Source organism: Anoplolepis gracilipes, chromosome 2, assembly GCF_047496725.1.
Source record: "Anoplolepis gracilipes chromosome 2, ASM4749672v1, whole genome shotgun sequence".
In the NCBI taxonomy this organism is placed as follows: domain Eukaryota; kingdom Metazoa; phylum Arthropoda; class Insecta; order Hymenoptera; family Formicidae; genus Anoplolepis; species Anoplolepis gracilipes.
The window spans coordinates 14,819,931-14,837,309 of record NC_132971.1 but is presented as its reverse complement, the minus strand read 5'-3'; the positions used below and the strand labels follow the sequence as shown (position 1 = coordinate 14,837,309).

Here is a 17,379-nt window from a genome sequence, read left to right as displayed (position 1 = left end):
AAAATAATATATTTAAGTAAATTATTTTTCAAATTTATTATTTTAGTCATTATTTAGAATGTTCAACGAAGGTATATACATTTTTTCAGATTTTTAAAAACACTTTTACATATTAATAAACTTATCGAAAATACGCTGACGGAGTAAAGGTTAAGCGAGGGATTGGTCACTAACAGTTATAATGTACAAAAATTACCCTTTGATACGGATTACCCTTAAATTATACCTCGGATTACTTAAGATTACCTAATAGTATCTCAAATTAAAACTAAATTTAAAAAAAGAAATTTTACTTTAAATTATTTTAACGCTAAAGATTACTTAGATTTATTAAAAATAATCTTGGATTACCCAAAATTTTGCTGGGATTGCCGCTGAATTACCTAGCTCTTGTACAAAAATTACCTCAGTGACCAACCCCTCGGGATTAAGTATGTTTTTATTATAAGGCAAGTAATAGAAAGAACGATAAACATGAAGAAACCTTTTTACTCCGCGTATATTATGAATGCAAAATTATAAAAAAAAAGTAGGACAAATTTCGCAAACCTGCGGTAGACGTCCGTGAAGATTTCAAAAAAGGGGACACATTCTCGGTAACTGGGACGCATGGCTGTGGTCATCCTGAGAAACTAACACGGTACGGGATAACAGAAACCGTGTGCGGCGTGCGCCTTTATTTAGAAACTCACGAATTTCATAATTATTGTATTATGTGGCAAGTCGGTACCTGTGTGCCTGCTGTGTACCTGTGTGTGTACTTGTGTGCTCGTCCGTCCGTCCATCCATCCATCCGCTGTTCGTCCGTCCGTCCATCCGTCTTACCCGCCACTTGTATTCGACTCCTACCTTTGTGCCACGCTGGTGGGAGGGAGGGAAAGGTTAGATTGAGGGGGACGGGAGATTGTGTAATACCCTCGTTGAGCGAAGTCTCATCGTCTTCTTTTCTCCGAGGCTTTTACTTCTTTCTCGGCTTGCGCGTGCGCGCGAGAGCACGCACGCACGCACGCGAATGCCGTGAATTCGCATCGAATGCACGGAGGGACGGGGTCCCTGGTCCCCCTGTCGTTGGGTATTACGTAAGCATTATTTCGCCGCGATAATAGCCCGTCGCGTATTAGCGTATCATTAATTGAAACGCCTGCTGTCGGGACGGGCAGGTGCGCATACGTTATCGGGGAGAGTCTCTGCGATGGCGAGTGGCAAACGAGTAGAATATAGACATTTAGACTTGGATCTTGTCTATAACAGTCTTATTGACTCTTTTATTTTCTTAATTTCAAATTTATTCATGCGAAAAGAGAGAGATTCGAAATGTAATCGGTATAATCAAAATTATTACGCTCTTTTTGTGTGTCCATTTCAATATTTTTTCATTTATTATATTTTTCAATTTTAGTACACAAGGCTTCTGTGACTTTTCGTGCGCGATTATTAACCCTTGTAGGTCATATATTATTTTGCTCTGCTCGTGGTCACATATGGGTCTTAATGTCTTTTTGTCGTAATTTTTGCTGGCTCAAAGTCCTTGAAAAATCTATAAAATTATATATAACATGTATATGTATATATTTATTTATTTATTTCTTGACATCTGTCAAAAATGATTATATACAACAAAAGTTAAAAAATAAATTTTAAACATTTTTTTATCGATTAAGACCTTTGGGATATTATATTGTTATTGATTGGATCAAAGTAATCCATATGTGACATTTAAGTTAATTGAAATTGTTATTAAGACTCATCAAAAGGATTTTAAAAATCCTGAATGATATCGATATATAAGCGCACTTGTTCGCTGCCATCCTCTTTGTTCGCACAGTGTGTGCGTACCTATATATATTTCCGACGCTGGAGCGTGTCTCTTTTTTTTTCGCGCTCTTTCGCAATACGCGCTTCGCTAACATCGTGTCGCCGCGGCCGAGTATGTCGTGTCACTCGGAGAGATCCCAGAGCTGCGCGATTGGCCCGACCGTGGGCGAGCGTAGTCACATGGTCGCTCGTTAATTTCTGACGGGGAGAATCTGACGTCACGTTGGGCCCCATGGACCAGATTTGCCGAGTGGGTTTCCCTTTCTTCTCGACACACGCGCGTCGTGTACCTACTCTCTCTTTCTCTCTTTCTCTCTCTCTCTCTCTCTCTCTCTCTCTCTCTCTCTCTCTCTCTCTCTCTCTCTCTCTCTCTCTCTCTCTCTCTCTCTCCTTCTCATCGAAGATTCGGCGCCCCGAGAGATAGTTCTTATTAACGTAAACCGCAAACCGGATATAGATTGCATTCTTCGAAAGACTCGCGCCGCGTGTACTGGTGGCGTGCGCGAACATGTTTGACGCAAACGAATACCTGAATGAACGACGTAAATAGTCCGCGATACACACTCTGTCGTCGATGTTATCTGTTACGTGTACGTAAATAGAGCGAGAGAGATGAAGCCAATAGAGCGAATATCGGTAACAGGATAGTTTTACTCTGCATTATTGCGCTCCAGTTTAAAAACCTATGCTTTCTTCGATGCAAGTGGATTCAAGATTATTTCACGATATTTAATATGAATATAAATATCTGTGGGTGTAGGCATTTAACATACACAATATCGAAGAATTAGTGTTTCCAAAAACTGTAGGAATTTTAAAATAAATATTTTAGTTATTTCATTCAACAAAATATCCATCCCACTTACTTGATGAAATGATTATTATCACTTGATGCTTTTTATTTATTGTTTATAATTATTTACGAAACGGAAGTTATTTAACTTCCGTTTCGTAAATAAAGAAATGTTATTATAATTTTTGTGTAGATATGAAAAGAATTATGTTTGTGATGATCGGTAAATGATTGAAAATTTTTGCAGGCTCTTTGATCTGTAAATTTGATTTGTAAATTTTTTAACGTATATAATAGAGAAGATATATGATTAGTCAGTCAATAATTCCGCGAAAATGGAACTTTTCCGGTAAGCGTGCATTGTAAAGTTGCGTAATAAACGAGGCTGCGAGAATCGCGTGCGCCGTTTCTCTAATGATCGAGGATCAATAGAAATGCGTCTTCTTTGATTTGTCTCGCGCATCTATACATTAACTTCGCGTGACTAACAATTTCAGTTTTTTGTCATATTTTTAGTATTATTAATATTGTATGATATTAGTTTTAAATCATTTGTTATCATTTTTAAATCATTTCTATCATAAATCAACTTAAGTTTTTACATTGTTTTGGTAAATATATATCTCATATATATGTATTGATAATTTTAATATAATTGCGTGAAAAATGTTTATATTACGTATTCTTACGTGATTCTTCATAAAATACGCTTGAAAAATGTAAGAGTTTATAATTAATATAAAAACAAATGCTACATAAGATATATAATGCTATAAATATTTATAAAACACATTGCATACGTGTAAAATTTTGATATTTTTATCAAATGAGACATTATACAAGAATAAATTTATATAAGATAATTAAATAAGACAATGATTCGAAATTTTGAAAGTATATTTATTGAAAATAATATAAATAAATATAAAATATAGATAAAATAATCCCGAGAAATAGTGTCGTCAAATAAAACTTTCATTAAATTAAATCTAAATCCGCGTTGAAGAATTTCATTAAAAAGTATTAATTACAATTTTTATCAATCGCAACTGATAATATATGTACATCGATGTAAAAAAATTTTCCGACGCAAATTTAGATTTAATTTAATGAAAGTTTTATTTAGGGACACTGTTCCTCGGGATTATTTTATTTATATTTAAATAAAATATTAAATATCTTGATTATTTACTCAGCAAATAAAATTGTTACAAAGCTGAGGTTTACTTAAAATATTTTTGATTATCAAATATTTGTGATTATCAATTTTCTTTGTTGCTAATCTGGTGTTAAAGTAATCAATATTTTAATTTATATTTTAATATATATTCTACGCAATTTTTGATGTGCGAAAAAGAGAGAAAAAGTTTTGCGACTACTTTGTGAAATACAATAGATCGATGCAAATTTCGGAGCGGGTAGTTTTCTCTCTTCGCTCGGCAGCTGTTGCTGAAATTTATTCGACGTGTAAGAAAAAAAAATAAATAAATAAATAAGCGACATGTAAAATCGCATGTCCGAAACTTCCGGGGATTCAGACCATTCGGGATATCTGGATTTCGATTGTAGAGGAACGTCGCTTTCCTACAGTGATCGCGGCAATTCACGTTCACTCCAACGACCGGCAATTTCGGATGTAAATTCCATTAGTGTCGCGATTTGGCGTGCATATTCGACGATCAAATCGCACCGCGTATCAATATGTTAGAGATACACCGCCCACACGAATCGTTACAATCCACTTGGCCACCGAGCGGCGAATGCCGGGAATCGCCGTCGTTGAATCCCGACTGTCGTGCTTTTAATCCTTTGAACAATGGCATAGCTTGGGGGAGGGGGAGGGGAGGAAGACGGAGAGGGAAGGGCAGAACGGGGTCATGGCCTACAGACGAGAAGCCGTAAGAAACGTTAATTGAAATAATTAAAATTAATTCATTTTTTAATCACGATCTATGGAAAATTTTCTGAGATGTTTTTAAAGTATAAATATAAGATTGAAACTTAAAATTATCCTGTTGCGGCCCTGTTGTTGTTTCTTGGTCTCTCTTCTCTGTTTTGCGCCCGCATAACTGACGCCTGTCAGTTTGCTTATCTCTGTTGCAACAAAGTATTCAATCCGATGCAATATATTTTTATTAAACATGTAATCAAAGTGGTAATGTAAGAGAGAGCGACCGAATATTGAAGACCTGTTATAGATTATTGCTTTCAAGTATATATATATATGTTTCGTTATGTGGAAATAATATTATATAAATTCTAAAAATTTTTTTTCTGTAAAATCTTCAAAATTAATATAAAAGTTTTGAATCTTGTGTTGATATTTTAGATCGTTATATAAGAATTAATTTGATTTATTACTTACAAATCTAATCATAGATTTTAGTGCAAAGATTTGACAAATCGTTTTATATATATATATAGCGAATGTATCGGAACGGAATTTTTTTGTACACAAATTTCAAACTTTGTTTAGAAAGTTTGGAACAAACTTTCGAAGTCGATTTTTGAGACTTTCATAACATATGAGGTCCATCTTGCAGATGAGGTCCAAAGAGAAATACGATTTTATGCTTTTTTTAGGATACATATTTATGATGGTTGTCATGACCGCTATGCTTGAAAGCGAGAACATTGCAGAAGGTTGAAAGGGAAACAAGAACGTTGCACGCACGTGCGCCAGCGTGATCCGCGTGCTAAGCCACGCGTGCGAGGCACGCTGTACCTTGCCAATACGATCCGCGAATTGGGTTATTTCGAAAGTGTATAAACATTCGAAAGTAAACAGCGTAAAGAAACATTGCGATACCGGTATGAATATATCGCACCATCGGAACAATGCTTAAATGATGATTGCGAACGAAATTTTGTTGTCATATTTCATATTATTATGATTCGTTGACAATATTTAAGCTTGTTTCATTAAATTAAATAATAAATAATTTAATCTTAGTCAATTCAAACTTGCTTACATCGCAAAATTATAATCTTGTGAAATTAACAAAGCAATAATTAAGAACAAAAGGAGTGGGAAAGAATTTAATACGAAAAAAATGAACAATTTCTCTCCTACATTTTCTCTTAAATAAGCCTAACAAAATGAGAGTAAATGATATTTCTGCAACTTGAATAGTCTCTTTCCTGATAGCAATATAGATACATCTCTCTTTCTCTTTCTCTCTCAACTTCTCAATGAAATAAATAAACCATCATCGGTTAAAGACTGCATAAACAAAGTTGCGTTATAATATTACTAAACAGTAATAATATGTATACATGTATTGCTATGCAGGCTGATTATACCAACTACATTTATAGTAGTAGTTTTCAGATGCAGGTAAAAAAATAATACCTACAAAATTATATTTATAAGAATATATAAGAGAATCTTACACCGAGAATCGTGTGGTGTAAACAATAGTCTATAAATCTTTTTTCTCACTTGAAAAAAGACTTTTTTTCTCGACGAAAGAGGATTAGAACATAGATCCGTATCGCGTTGAGTCCACCTCCGTATCACGAAGCCCCAGGTTCGCGTCACGAAACCGCCATCACTCACGTAAGAGGAAACAGAACTCGCGCGCGCATGAGAGAGAAAAAGAGAGAGAGAGAGAGAGAAAAAGAAAGAAAAAACCGCCAAAAAGAGGAACAGCGGCGATGTATATTATACGTACATACGCCGAAGGAGCATGCGTTCGCCCGACCGGCCGAAACGAAATCGCGGGGCCGCAGGATGATGGTATGGCTACGGTTGCGCGCTTGACTCCACGCAGTGGAGTATCGATAGAGCGTATCGTGGAGAGGAAACGGCGGCGGGAGAGCGAGAGAGAGAGAGAGAGAGAGAGACAGAGAGACAGAGACAGAGACAGAGACAGAGAGGTACCCAGGGTAGCGGAGGCGGCAATGTGGAGCGGGTAGAGGAGCGAGGGCTACGCGCGCCGCTCGTCGGTACGCGAGGTCGGGGGCAAGAAGGGGGACAGGGCTATGCTCGGCGCAGGCAGAAGTGGACGGGCAAGAACGATTCAACCTCCTTTCACTTTCAACGAGCGCGCTCGCTCGCTCGTTCGTTCGCCGTTTCATGCGCGACCGGCGAACACTCCGCGTACGAAAATAGGCAACGCTGCTGTTTTCGCCCCGGAGTTCCCGCTGCCCTCTCCCCTTCCTGCCCTGTGGAAAAGATCAGTTGAGAGGCGACCAGATCGGCCCGCGACCCGACCTCCTCGGCCCGCAACGTGGTGGTTTGCAAGGGTGGCGTCGCGTCTGCTCCTCGTGCTGCTTTTGACCCTGAGGTACCGAAACGATAAGATGGGTGAACGAGCATGCGATTGTCTTTTCAGCATTGTCAGCTCTTTTCAGATGATTCGGTATTTTATTGGATCTGTAATGTCTTTGTGGAATCTCGATAAGAATTAATAAAACTTCAATATCGAGAGATCACTTTACACAGATAAGCATGCCACGTATCTCAGATTCGCCGCACTTTATTTGAATTAAAGACTTTTGCAATTTAATGTCAACTGTTTGATTATAGGGAGAGAGACGTGAACAAATTGTGAATAATCTGTGTTAAAATATAAATAATTTCGGAAAAATCGGAGAACGCAATATATCCCGCGATGATTATCTAGGAGAAAACAGGAAATTTTATATTATTGAGCGCAGAGGCATAATAATTTCTCTCCGTGAAACAAGCATAAAATACCTCTGTAACAAGACCGGAGATTGTATAATATGTAATACGCTTTTGCTTAATATAATAATTTTTTGCGGTATTCAACTTTTAATACTTTCCATCAAACAACTTTATACGCCTTTAAAAATTACGTCTTCAACAGACGAACGATAATAGTAGAATAGTCGATGTAATCTGAAGAAATCATTAACAGTCGTGAACATAAAAGGAGATAAGAATTGCTTTCCAAACAAGGCTGATTATTTTAGAATTTTCTTCACTAGTAATTATTAAGGTTAATAATCAGAGATAATATTTGTAGTCTCGCACACATAAAACTAAACTCTGCTGTAGCATTTGTAAAATTTCATAATATTTAATATCTTAAAGTCTTAAACTGATTTTATAATTAGAGTAATAAGATACACTGTTTTATTAATATTAAATACTCAATCAGAACGCTTTTAGATATTAAATATTTAATCAGAACGTTAGTGTAAGAGAAATTTAATGTAATTATATTTTAATTTCAATTTAATTTATGAAAAATATATTACAAGCCAACGAAAATTTTATGAAATATGCATTTGCATATTTGTGAAAATAATGATTTTTCTCTACGGTCCATTTCGTCATACGATATCAATGTTAACGTGCAGAAAACGATTTGCAAATGGGTCCTTGCGAAAACCTCTTGGGAACCAATTGCTCCATAGTTTTAAACGCTCCCGGCTGTGTTCCTTTCGTGTTTAACTTTCGTTGCAGGAAATACCGCCCGTGCGGCGAGTAAAAAGCGTAAAATGTGCTTACGAGACTTGTGCTGGCGAGCGTTAATCGACGATTATTATGGATTACGCGAGTGACCATTGTGACGCCTATCCTTTGCGCCGTTGACAGATTACGGGTCCACTGAGCATGCATTAAACCGTGTATACATTATAATTCTGCTAGTTATTTTCTGTCAAGTTATATGTAGTCAAACATCTATTTTTGATTGATGACAAATATCATTTGCGATTCAAAATACATCATATTAATAGTATGTTTTTAAAATTATTTAAACATGTATTTCCATATTTATATTGTATCGTTGCGCTATTGAATCGATTATTTCTCTTTCAAAACATTCGTGAGATTATGTTAAATAAGATATGATTGATTAAAATTAATTTTGTTAAATTATTTAAATATATATTTGAATATTGTATTTAATTTCAGATAAGTCTATAATCAATGTATATTAAAATTCTATTAAGATATAAAATCTTCAACTGGCGACTTATTTATGGAGGCTTATTTATAATTAAAATTCTCCATCTTGATCAATTGATATATTTATTACAGAAAAATCAATACTTAAAATTAATTCTCATTCAAGAAAAAGAACTTAAATGCAAAATAGTTTGCCTGTATTTTAAACCTTATATATTATTTCTCAATATTCATATGTAAAAATTTCAAAACAGCTCGATCAATCTTGCATGGCAGATGGTAGTTATCAGCGATCAGTTTGAAGAAGCCGATGCGTAGAGTCGCGGCTTTAGATGCGTTTGCGATAGCATATTGTGAGTGTAGGAAACGTGAGTGTCGAATACTGTCATGATTTTGCGTAGCGCGTGTATATACAGAAATAGCAGGCAGTACCCGCACTCTCACGCTTTGTCCCACTTATCTAGCGATTAACCGTGACTTCCGCTTTCGTCGACGTCCGACTCAGAAGACCGCCAAGGTTATTTCATTCACGCCCGCGAGATTTCCCTCGATTCCCCGATCGGTGAACACGCGTTTTTCAGCAACGATCGTCTCGAGCTCGACAACTATAGTGCAGCTCGACTGCTGCTCTCGCTGCCTTCGCGTATAAAACTTAGGATCTTTTTGAAGTGTCAAAAAATCTCGAATTCTTCGATTATTTTTAATTTGCAAATCCTATCTAATATTACGGACTCTCTCTAAATTTATACAAATGCAGATTTGGATATTTTTCAAATATTTATTCCCACTTTAAAAGATTATAAACCAAATCAAAATTAAGCTTTAAATGGAATAATATTTATTGATGTTGATTCTATATAAAAGGCTACTAGGAAAGAGATAAATACATTTAATTAAACTTTCCACTAAAATGGTTCGTTAATACTTTGCAGTATTATAAAAAAGACTTATCTGAAGATACACTGTCATCTAAAAAAATCAATTTTTCTATATGTTTTATTTCTTATATATTCTGAAAAATTAAATGCGATTCGATTTCTAGATTATATTAAGCATAACATAAAATAGCAGAGAAGTCGTTTGCGGCCATTTATCCATCAAGGATAGATATCGAAACTTAGTGATGGGTGATTTTTTAGAAAAAAATTGATTTTTTAATTGACCTTGAATTGATCGGAATTAGATTAAACCGATTAAAAAAAAATCACATGTAGAGCATTTAAATATGTTTCTTTTTATCTTCTAAATATATTATTATAAATATATTACATTTTAAAAATATCTATTAAATCTAAAAGAAGAATAAATAAAGATGAAAATTTGATAGATGATTTAAAAATAAAGATAACAATAGTACAGAGATTTTTCATTATAACAATTTAGGAAGTTACGCATGGACAATTTTCTTTTTTACTCCCGATTGCTGTCAATCAAAAGTTGGCAAAAACGGAGGTGTTTCATCAATGTTACATCTTTTGTTCACGCAGTAAAGTTTCTCACATAAACGTCTTGTGTATTTAACTAGGTCAGAGCATAATCACTAATAATCTTCTCCTAAAAACGAAAATGTAATTGCTTTTCTCGATACGATCCTGTATTAACTACCGCGTGTAACTAGTGATCAAAGTGATTAACTAATCACAAGTCAAAGTCTTTGTCTAAGGAAATCGTATTGTCGATTATGTGTTATTGTAACTTGTATAAATATTCATAATCATAGACATTATAATTTTCCATTTTTTTTATTAATTAAATTTTTTTTTATTGCTCATTTAAAAAAAAATTATTTACTAAATCTTTTTTTAGGAGTATATTTATTGACAGACACAAGAAATGGATAAAAATTGCGTGGCAAGATGTAGTCATTGATGAATAAGCATATACATGGATCGAATATTGATTTTTTATTGAAAGGATTGATTCGTCAAAAATCAAACAGGAAAAAAATTTTTAAATTTCTGGAGGGAAAAGATTTTCTGAAAATCGAATAGAAATTGTCCATCACTAGTCGAGATGCAGTGTTACATCTTTATCTCTTGAGTAGCGATCACGAAACTTTTTTCGTAGGGTGGAACCGTGATTATTTTCAATGATAAAATTGTTCACGTTTCCGCCCTAGGAGAAACGTTATTAAACGACATCTGGATCAATGTTAAAGATTTAAGAATAAATAAAAGGAGCCTAAAGTTAACGATTCTTTCTGTTGTTGCAGCTGTGCGAGCGGACAGGATGCGTGGAGGTAGAAACAAATTCGGGCCCATGTACAAGCGAGATAGAGCGCGCAAATTGCAACTTATACGTCAACGACAAATGGCCATTCAGTCGATACGCGGTAGTCTTGGCGACCCATCCAACTACCCGCCCGCGGTGACGCCGTTGCTGCACATCAAGCAGGAGATCCAAATACCTCAGGTCTCGAGTCTGACCTCGTCACCGGACTCGAGCCCGTCCCCCGCGACCGTGGCCGCCGGTCTGGTCACGACGCAGGCCGGCGGCGCCGGTCAGCACCAGCTGATCGCGCCGTCCACGCAACCGAACATCGGTACCAGCAGCAGCGGCGGTGGTGGCGGTGGTGCCGGCGGTGGCGGTAATGGCAGCGGGAATCACCTGCACAATCTCAACCCTAGTCTGGAGAGCAAGCTCTGGACCGCCAACTCCACCACCTCCGGGACGAAGGTCTTCAACTTTGGCGAACAGTCCGCGCAGCCCCACGGCGGCGGGGTCGCGGGCTACGCGCCTAATCCTCCGAAAATGATTAGCCCGATGATAAGGGACTTCCTGCAATCAATCGATGACCGCGAGTGGCAGTCGTCTCTCTTCGGACTCTTACAAAACCAAACGTACAATCAGTGTGAAGTGGACTTGTTCGAATTAATGTGCAAAGTGCTCGATCAGAATCTGTTCTCGCAAGTGGATTGGGCTAGAAATTCGACGTTCTTCAAGGATCTCAAGGTAAGCGTCGACTTTAAGAGAAGCCGCAGCTTCTTTAGAACGTATATTATTTGATGTTATTTATTTTTTTTTTTTTTTTTTATTGAATTCGATTATTATATTTTTTTATTATAAATATTTTAATTTAATATTTATAAAGAAGAGGAAAAATATATAAACGTGTGGACGTAATATAACATGAGGTTTTATACGATCGCACGCGCATTAAAAATCGCATTTCCAATGATTGTGTCGAGAATCTTCTTCGTTGAGAGAAGTTTTGTTCTTACCGATAAATAACTCGTTGCCTGGCCTGCTCGTACCATGAGCGGGGATGTGAGGTAACCAACGGCATTGCACAATCACTACTGAATGATTTCAAGCATCGCCTCATATCTAGGTCATAACGAGATACGTTTCTGGGTTATGGCGGTTGCCCCAAAGCAGCAGGACCGCGTTAATTATAAATACTTTCAACTACAAGTTTTGTAATTATTTTTTATTTTTACTTCAATATGAAAAATTTGTTAATAATGTTATAAAGTAGAAAGAGACGGTTTTATTTAAACTTTTCATCGACAATATGGTACATTGCTACCGGATCTTCATATTACAATTTTATTCAAATTATATTATGCATGTAAATAAATTTTTTAAAACATGTAAATATATATATATTCGTCACATATATATTAAAGGCATTTTTTTGTGTTTTATGTTTTTTATTGCGAAAAAAATATTCTGGAGTGAATAAAATGAAATTAATGACATTCATATATATAAGTTACAATTAACATTAATTGTAATATTAAAATTGCACTTTATGTTTAATTAAACTTTATTAACACATACATTTTATGCACGTTATTAAGTTTAATTATTTTTGGAAACAAAATATTGTTATTATTACGTTGCCGTATAAAATTTTTATCTAAAATATAAGGTTCGGAATATAAATTATATTTTTTCTTTGTATGTTTTATTACAATTAATAAGATCTGATATTTATTACACAAATATATTTTATTTATTAGGTTGACGATCAAATGAAGCTACTACAACACTCTTGGTCGGATATGTTGGTGCTAGACCACCTTCATCAAAGGTTACACAACAATCTGCCCGACGAGACGACACTTCATAATGGCCAAAAGTTTGATCTCCTTTGTCTCGGCCTACTCGGAGTTCCTGCCTTGGCGGATCTCTTCAAAGATCTATCCAAGAAACTTCAGGAACTAAAATTCGACACCTCCGATTACATATGCATGAAATTTCTAATGCTGCTGAATCATGGTAAGTAAAATCAGATTCATACGCGTTCGTCTCGTAAGTGACGAGTTTTGATAAATAACGGATAATAATTAAAGTGGTAAGATTCATACATTTTGTTTCAAAGTCAGTAGACTATCACGCATTGAATATCTCTTTTAAACATGATTCTTATAAAAATGTCACATCATAAAAACTTCATGTAACAACCATTTGAAACATGTTATACAACGTTATTTAACATCTCATAATTTGATTTTTATATTTTGTCCAACTTTTAAATAAATAAATCTCGCATATAATTTTAATGACCCGTAAATTCAATTTACATAAGACTTGTGCATATTACTTATTTTCTACTAAATGTATATATTTGATTTAATTCAGAGGTCCGTGGACTAGTAAACAAAAAGCATGTGCAAGAGGGTCACGAGCAGGTTCAACAGACGCTTATGGAGTACACGCTAGCTTGTTACCCAAATCTACCAGTACGTTTCATTGTGAAAAATTCTCTCATATAATCACCTAAAGTAAGTGTAAACAGATAGTCGATATTAATTGTGTTTTTATTTTTAATTTGCTCAGGATAAGTTTAACAAGCTGCTAGCAGTATTACCAGATATTCACGAGGTGGCAACTAGGGGAGAAGAGCATCTTTATCAGAAGCATTGCAACGGGAGCGCGCCGACGCAAACGCTTCTCATGGAGATGCTTCACGCCAAGAGGAAATGAAACGATCGCTTTCTTTTGGTCATTTTTGCCATCGAATATAATTCGTTGATATATATCGAAAGTCCTGTTAATGCCCCTATTCGTGAGACAGAGTGGACCTCAAAGTACCTATTAAGAGCTAAAATGCTGCTAAGGTATCAGACCAAGTTAAGGGGCCCTGGTTCAAGATATACCTATGCATACAAATCAAGTATAGACGTATACATACTTTACATATATATATACACATAGTATATGTATTATAAAGTGTATTTAAATATATAAACACATATATTTTCTATATTTGATGTTGAAGTTTTAGAGATGTATCCGTAAAGAATTATACCCTGTTGGCGGGTACAAGAGCAGGGAAACAGTAAGCAAGATGCCTTGAAAACAGTACAAAGGGTGGTTAAACAAAAAAAAAATATTGGTCAAAGGGCAGGCAACTTTTGTCTAAATAAGTAAAGCTATTTTTCTAATACTTAGAAGCGAATTTATTTTTAAGCATACCACACACCACTGAAGCCTTGCTCTCACTCAAACGAAATATATATCGTACTACCGCTAAAGAGAATCGAAGTCTCTCTCTCTCTCCAGATCAATCGTGCTTCTGCAAGGGATTCAATGGGCATACTTGAATGACAATGAACTTGTATGTGATATACATATGTGTTTATCGCACGGCCACCTGGGCATCCTTAGAATTTCCTATAAAAAAATCTGCATTTTGTCACACTTGCACACAGCAGGGCTACTATATTGTAAATACTAGTTAACACATTCCAATTATGTTGTAAAGTACGAATCATGTTAAATATGTAATTACAATATTTTGTGTATAGTTGAATAATGAAATGAAATAAATATATTTCTGTTGCTTATTCTTGAGGAAAAATTATTAGCTACTTAATGTCTTCACTAATTTTAGAATCTTATTCATGTATCTTCTTTATTACTTTTCAAATAGGTGGCGGAAAGGAATAACTACAAATTGCGATATTTTACTACTGTATGTTGTATCATAATAAAGATTCTGTTTTAAGAAATAAAAGAATCATTGGAGCAAGGTTTATGTGGTCCTATATTGTCTAGCGATTAATTCTAAATATATAAGGTAACATTAATCGCGCGCGCGTGCGCGCATATCGCAGTTGTTAAATAGAGAAATATTTAGTAAATGTTAAGATATAGAGCGATCGAAAGTAGACATTTTTCACTAATAGATTATTATTATTATTATTATTAAATATTAATTATTATTAATTATTACTATTATTATTGTTTAGCCAATAGTCAGAAATTCTTCAGTGCTGTGAAGGTTGTCTTTCCGACGCCTGTGGTATATCAAAGCCATTGGAAATTATAATATTATGTCAGATGTAAAGCTTAAATGTGACAAAAGAGACAGAAATCTCTCCTCGCACTGGTAGATTGGTAATGTTGCCCGTTGCGACTCCTCTTGTATTTATTCACGTATCAAACACACGTACCTGCTGCAAAAATGCTATTTTACTACTTTCACTTTTTCCACCGATTTTTCGTAATATATGTAACTAGAGTTGTAAATGACTTGTTGACAAGCGCAAAACTCGACTTTGTCACATTAGATTAAGAATCGAGTGTTAAATCAAATCAAGAGAAGAGCGGTAACGAGTATTATTACCATGGAAATAAATATTTTATCGAGAGCATGTACTTATCGCGCGAGTAAAGATTTATGTCCGTCGTCAAGTTTGACTTTATACGCCGATATAGAAAGTGCTAATGTTCCCAAATTTTCAAATCGTCTGGTTCTTCACATTGCATATAATCAGAGACACAGTCTAGGCTTATCATTATTCTCATCTTCAGTGCTTCTTTGCAAAAGAAAAAAAAAAGATTTTATTTAACTCACGACACGAATGACTACCTCTTCATATCTGTATTAAGTTTTTATACTTTTACATTTTTAGTAACCACATACCTCAGAATAGACGCCCAGATAGCAATTTGAGTGAAATGAGTGAATGTAATATGCATAAACATTTTTAATCCGTATAGTGTGTATAATTACACATTAAGAAATTACAATATGTAATACAACTTATTAAAAATATCGTATCCGTTGTACATGTCCACATTTTAGATCTTAGTTATTATTGTTGTATTTTCTGCAAATTAGTTCATAATTGTGTCACTTATCATGTATTAGTTACTGCTGTCACAATTGAAAAAGATTGCTTTAAATCATACATTGCTGTTTGGGTGAGGCAAGTTCATGCTACCGTTTTTATTTATTGTAAATCGTCTTTTTCATTTTCGAGACCCCCTGCTGAACGTGTCGGTCTGATAATTTTGGGACAAATCGTATTAATCACAATCACCTTTTCTCTTTCTATGTTAATAAAAAGAAAATTAAATTTTGAAGATATAGCTCTATGCATATAATATTGGTATATAGGACTAAAGGCATGTAAAGCGTGATATATTAATCTTTTTCAAAATTTAATTTTATGAGAAGACTTTCTCTTTTTTTAAATAAAAATTGTGCATAGGATTTTGAAAGGTATATGTAATGGCAATAATACTTTCATCCTAGGGATATATAATTTTCTTTTTTGAATGAGAATAACATTTTTTTATTAATAAAACATTTTTTCTAGAAAATTTTCTAGAATCAAAATTAAATAATATATGATTTTTTTTGAATATTAATGTAAGTTGTGCATCTAATTATATTTATAACATTGGTTATAGCAATCTTATAAACATGTATTAATATAGACATGTATGCTTATGAAGAATATATAAGTAAAAATAATAAAATTATACTAGAAGTATTTACAAATTTCTATTAATACGTGTGAACATTTATGTGGGTGCTAAAACTTGTGCAAATATTGAAAAAAATTATATTGAAAAAAAGATGGCATCAAGTACTATATAGCTGCTACATATTCCTTTGCAAAATCCCACAAATTTTATTTCAGATGTTTTCTTCTAAAACAAGTATATTTTTAAGCATTAATATGCCACACTTTATAAACGCCTCGTCCTATATGTAAGTCCATCCCGATTAATGACTCGATCTGTCACAACATGTTTATTAACAATTGTAATTAGTAAATACGACAATTACAGCGTTATGTATATTTTTTTATGTTAAATATGTACAGTTACCAATTATGATTGGCAAACAATATAATTTAATATCAATGTGATTTTTTGATCCAATAAAACATTGGAATAAAGTTTAAAGGAAAAAAGAACTATTATGCGTTGTTATAACACTGCCATTAGCAGTTGGCAATTGTAAATTATGTAGAAAAATTATAATTGTAAATATATCTTTATTATTAACAGATAACTGTTCCTTTCTAGAGCTAACAGTGCTATTTTTTATATGCTATACTGGTTGAACCTCCACAAAGACATTATTTCCCTCATTTAGTATTGTTACCATATTACCAAATTGCTAAAGACATATTCGAAAGGAGAATTAAAAATGGTATATAGGGTCAGTCAATATGCCATTTTGCATTGAGATTCAAAAATAGTATTTTATGATTATTCAATTACTTGTTAGGATGTATAATTATTACAAAATTTCAATGTCCTCTTGTGCACTCGAAAAGAAAGAAAAAGAAATACTATCATAATTCGTAACTTGAATGCTGTTATTCATGTATTAAACGACTTGTATATCACAATATTTGTTTGCTTTGTATAAATATAATACAAAGAACATTGCACAGTGACTAATAAAGATATTGCAACTATCGCAATCAATATCAATTTTTGACTTGCTAAAAACAAAACATCTTTTTATATTAAAATCTTTATGTAGAGCTATATTATATACATGTGATGCATTAACATATTTTCATTTTACAACAATAATATAATAATTAACATACCATTATTACCATAATATGGATAATTAAAATCATACATATACTAAGAAAACATCAAATGCTATTGCTTAATGCCCTAA

The 17,379-nt window shown here is 34.2% G+C and overlaps 1 protein-coding gene across 1 annotated transcript in view; it reads left to right on the top strand.

The window, feature by feature from the left end:
* Ftz-f1 (ftz transcription factor 1) overlaps window positions 1–17,261 on the top strand; it is a 28,039-nt gene extending 10,778 nt beyond the window's left edge. Inside the window, exons 2-5 of the mRNA XM_072886640.1 lie at window positions 10,705–11,444; window positions 12,458–12,716; window positions 13,080–13,180; window positions 13,278–17,261. Coding sequence (XP_072742741.1) covers window positions 10,705–11,444; window positions 12,458–12,716; window positions 13,080–13,180; window positions 13,278–13,424 — 1,247 coding nt within the window. The 3' untranslated portion in view covers window positions 13,425–17,261. The remainder of the gene's footprint in view (window positions 1–10,704; window positions 11,445–12,457; window positions 12,717–13,079; window positions 13,181–13,277) is intronic.
* The last annotated feature ends 118 nt before the right edge of the window (window positions 17,262–17,379 follow it).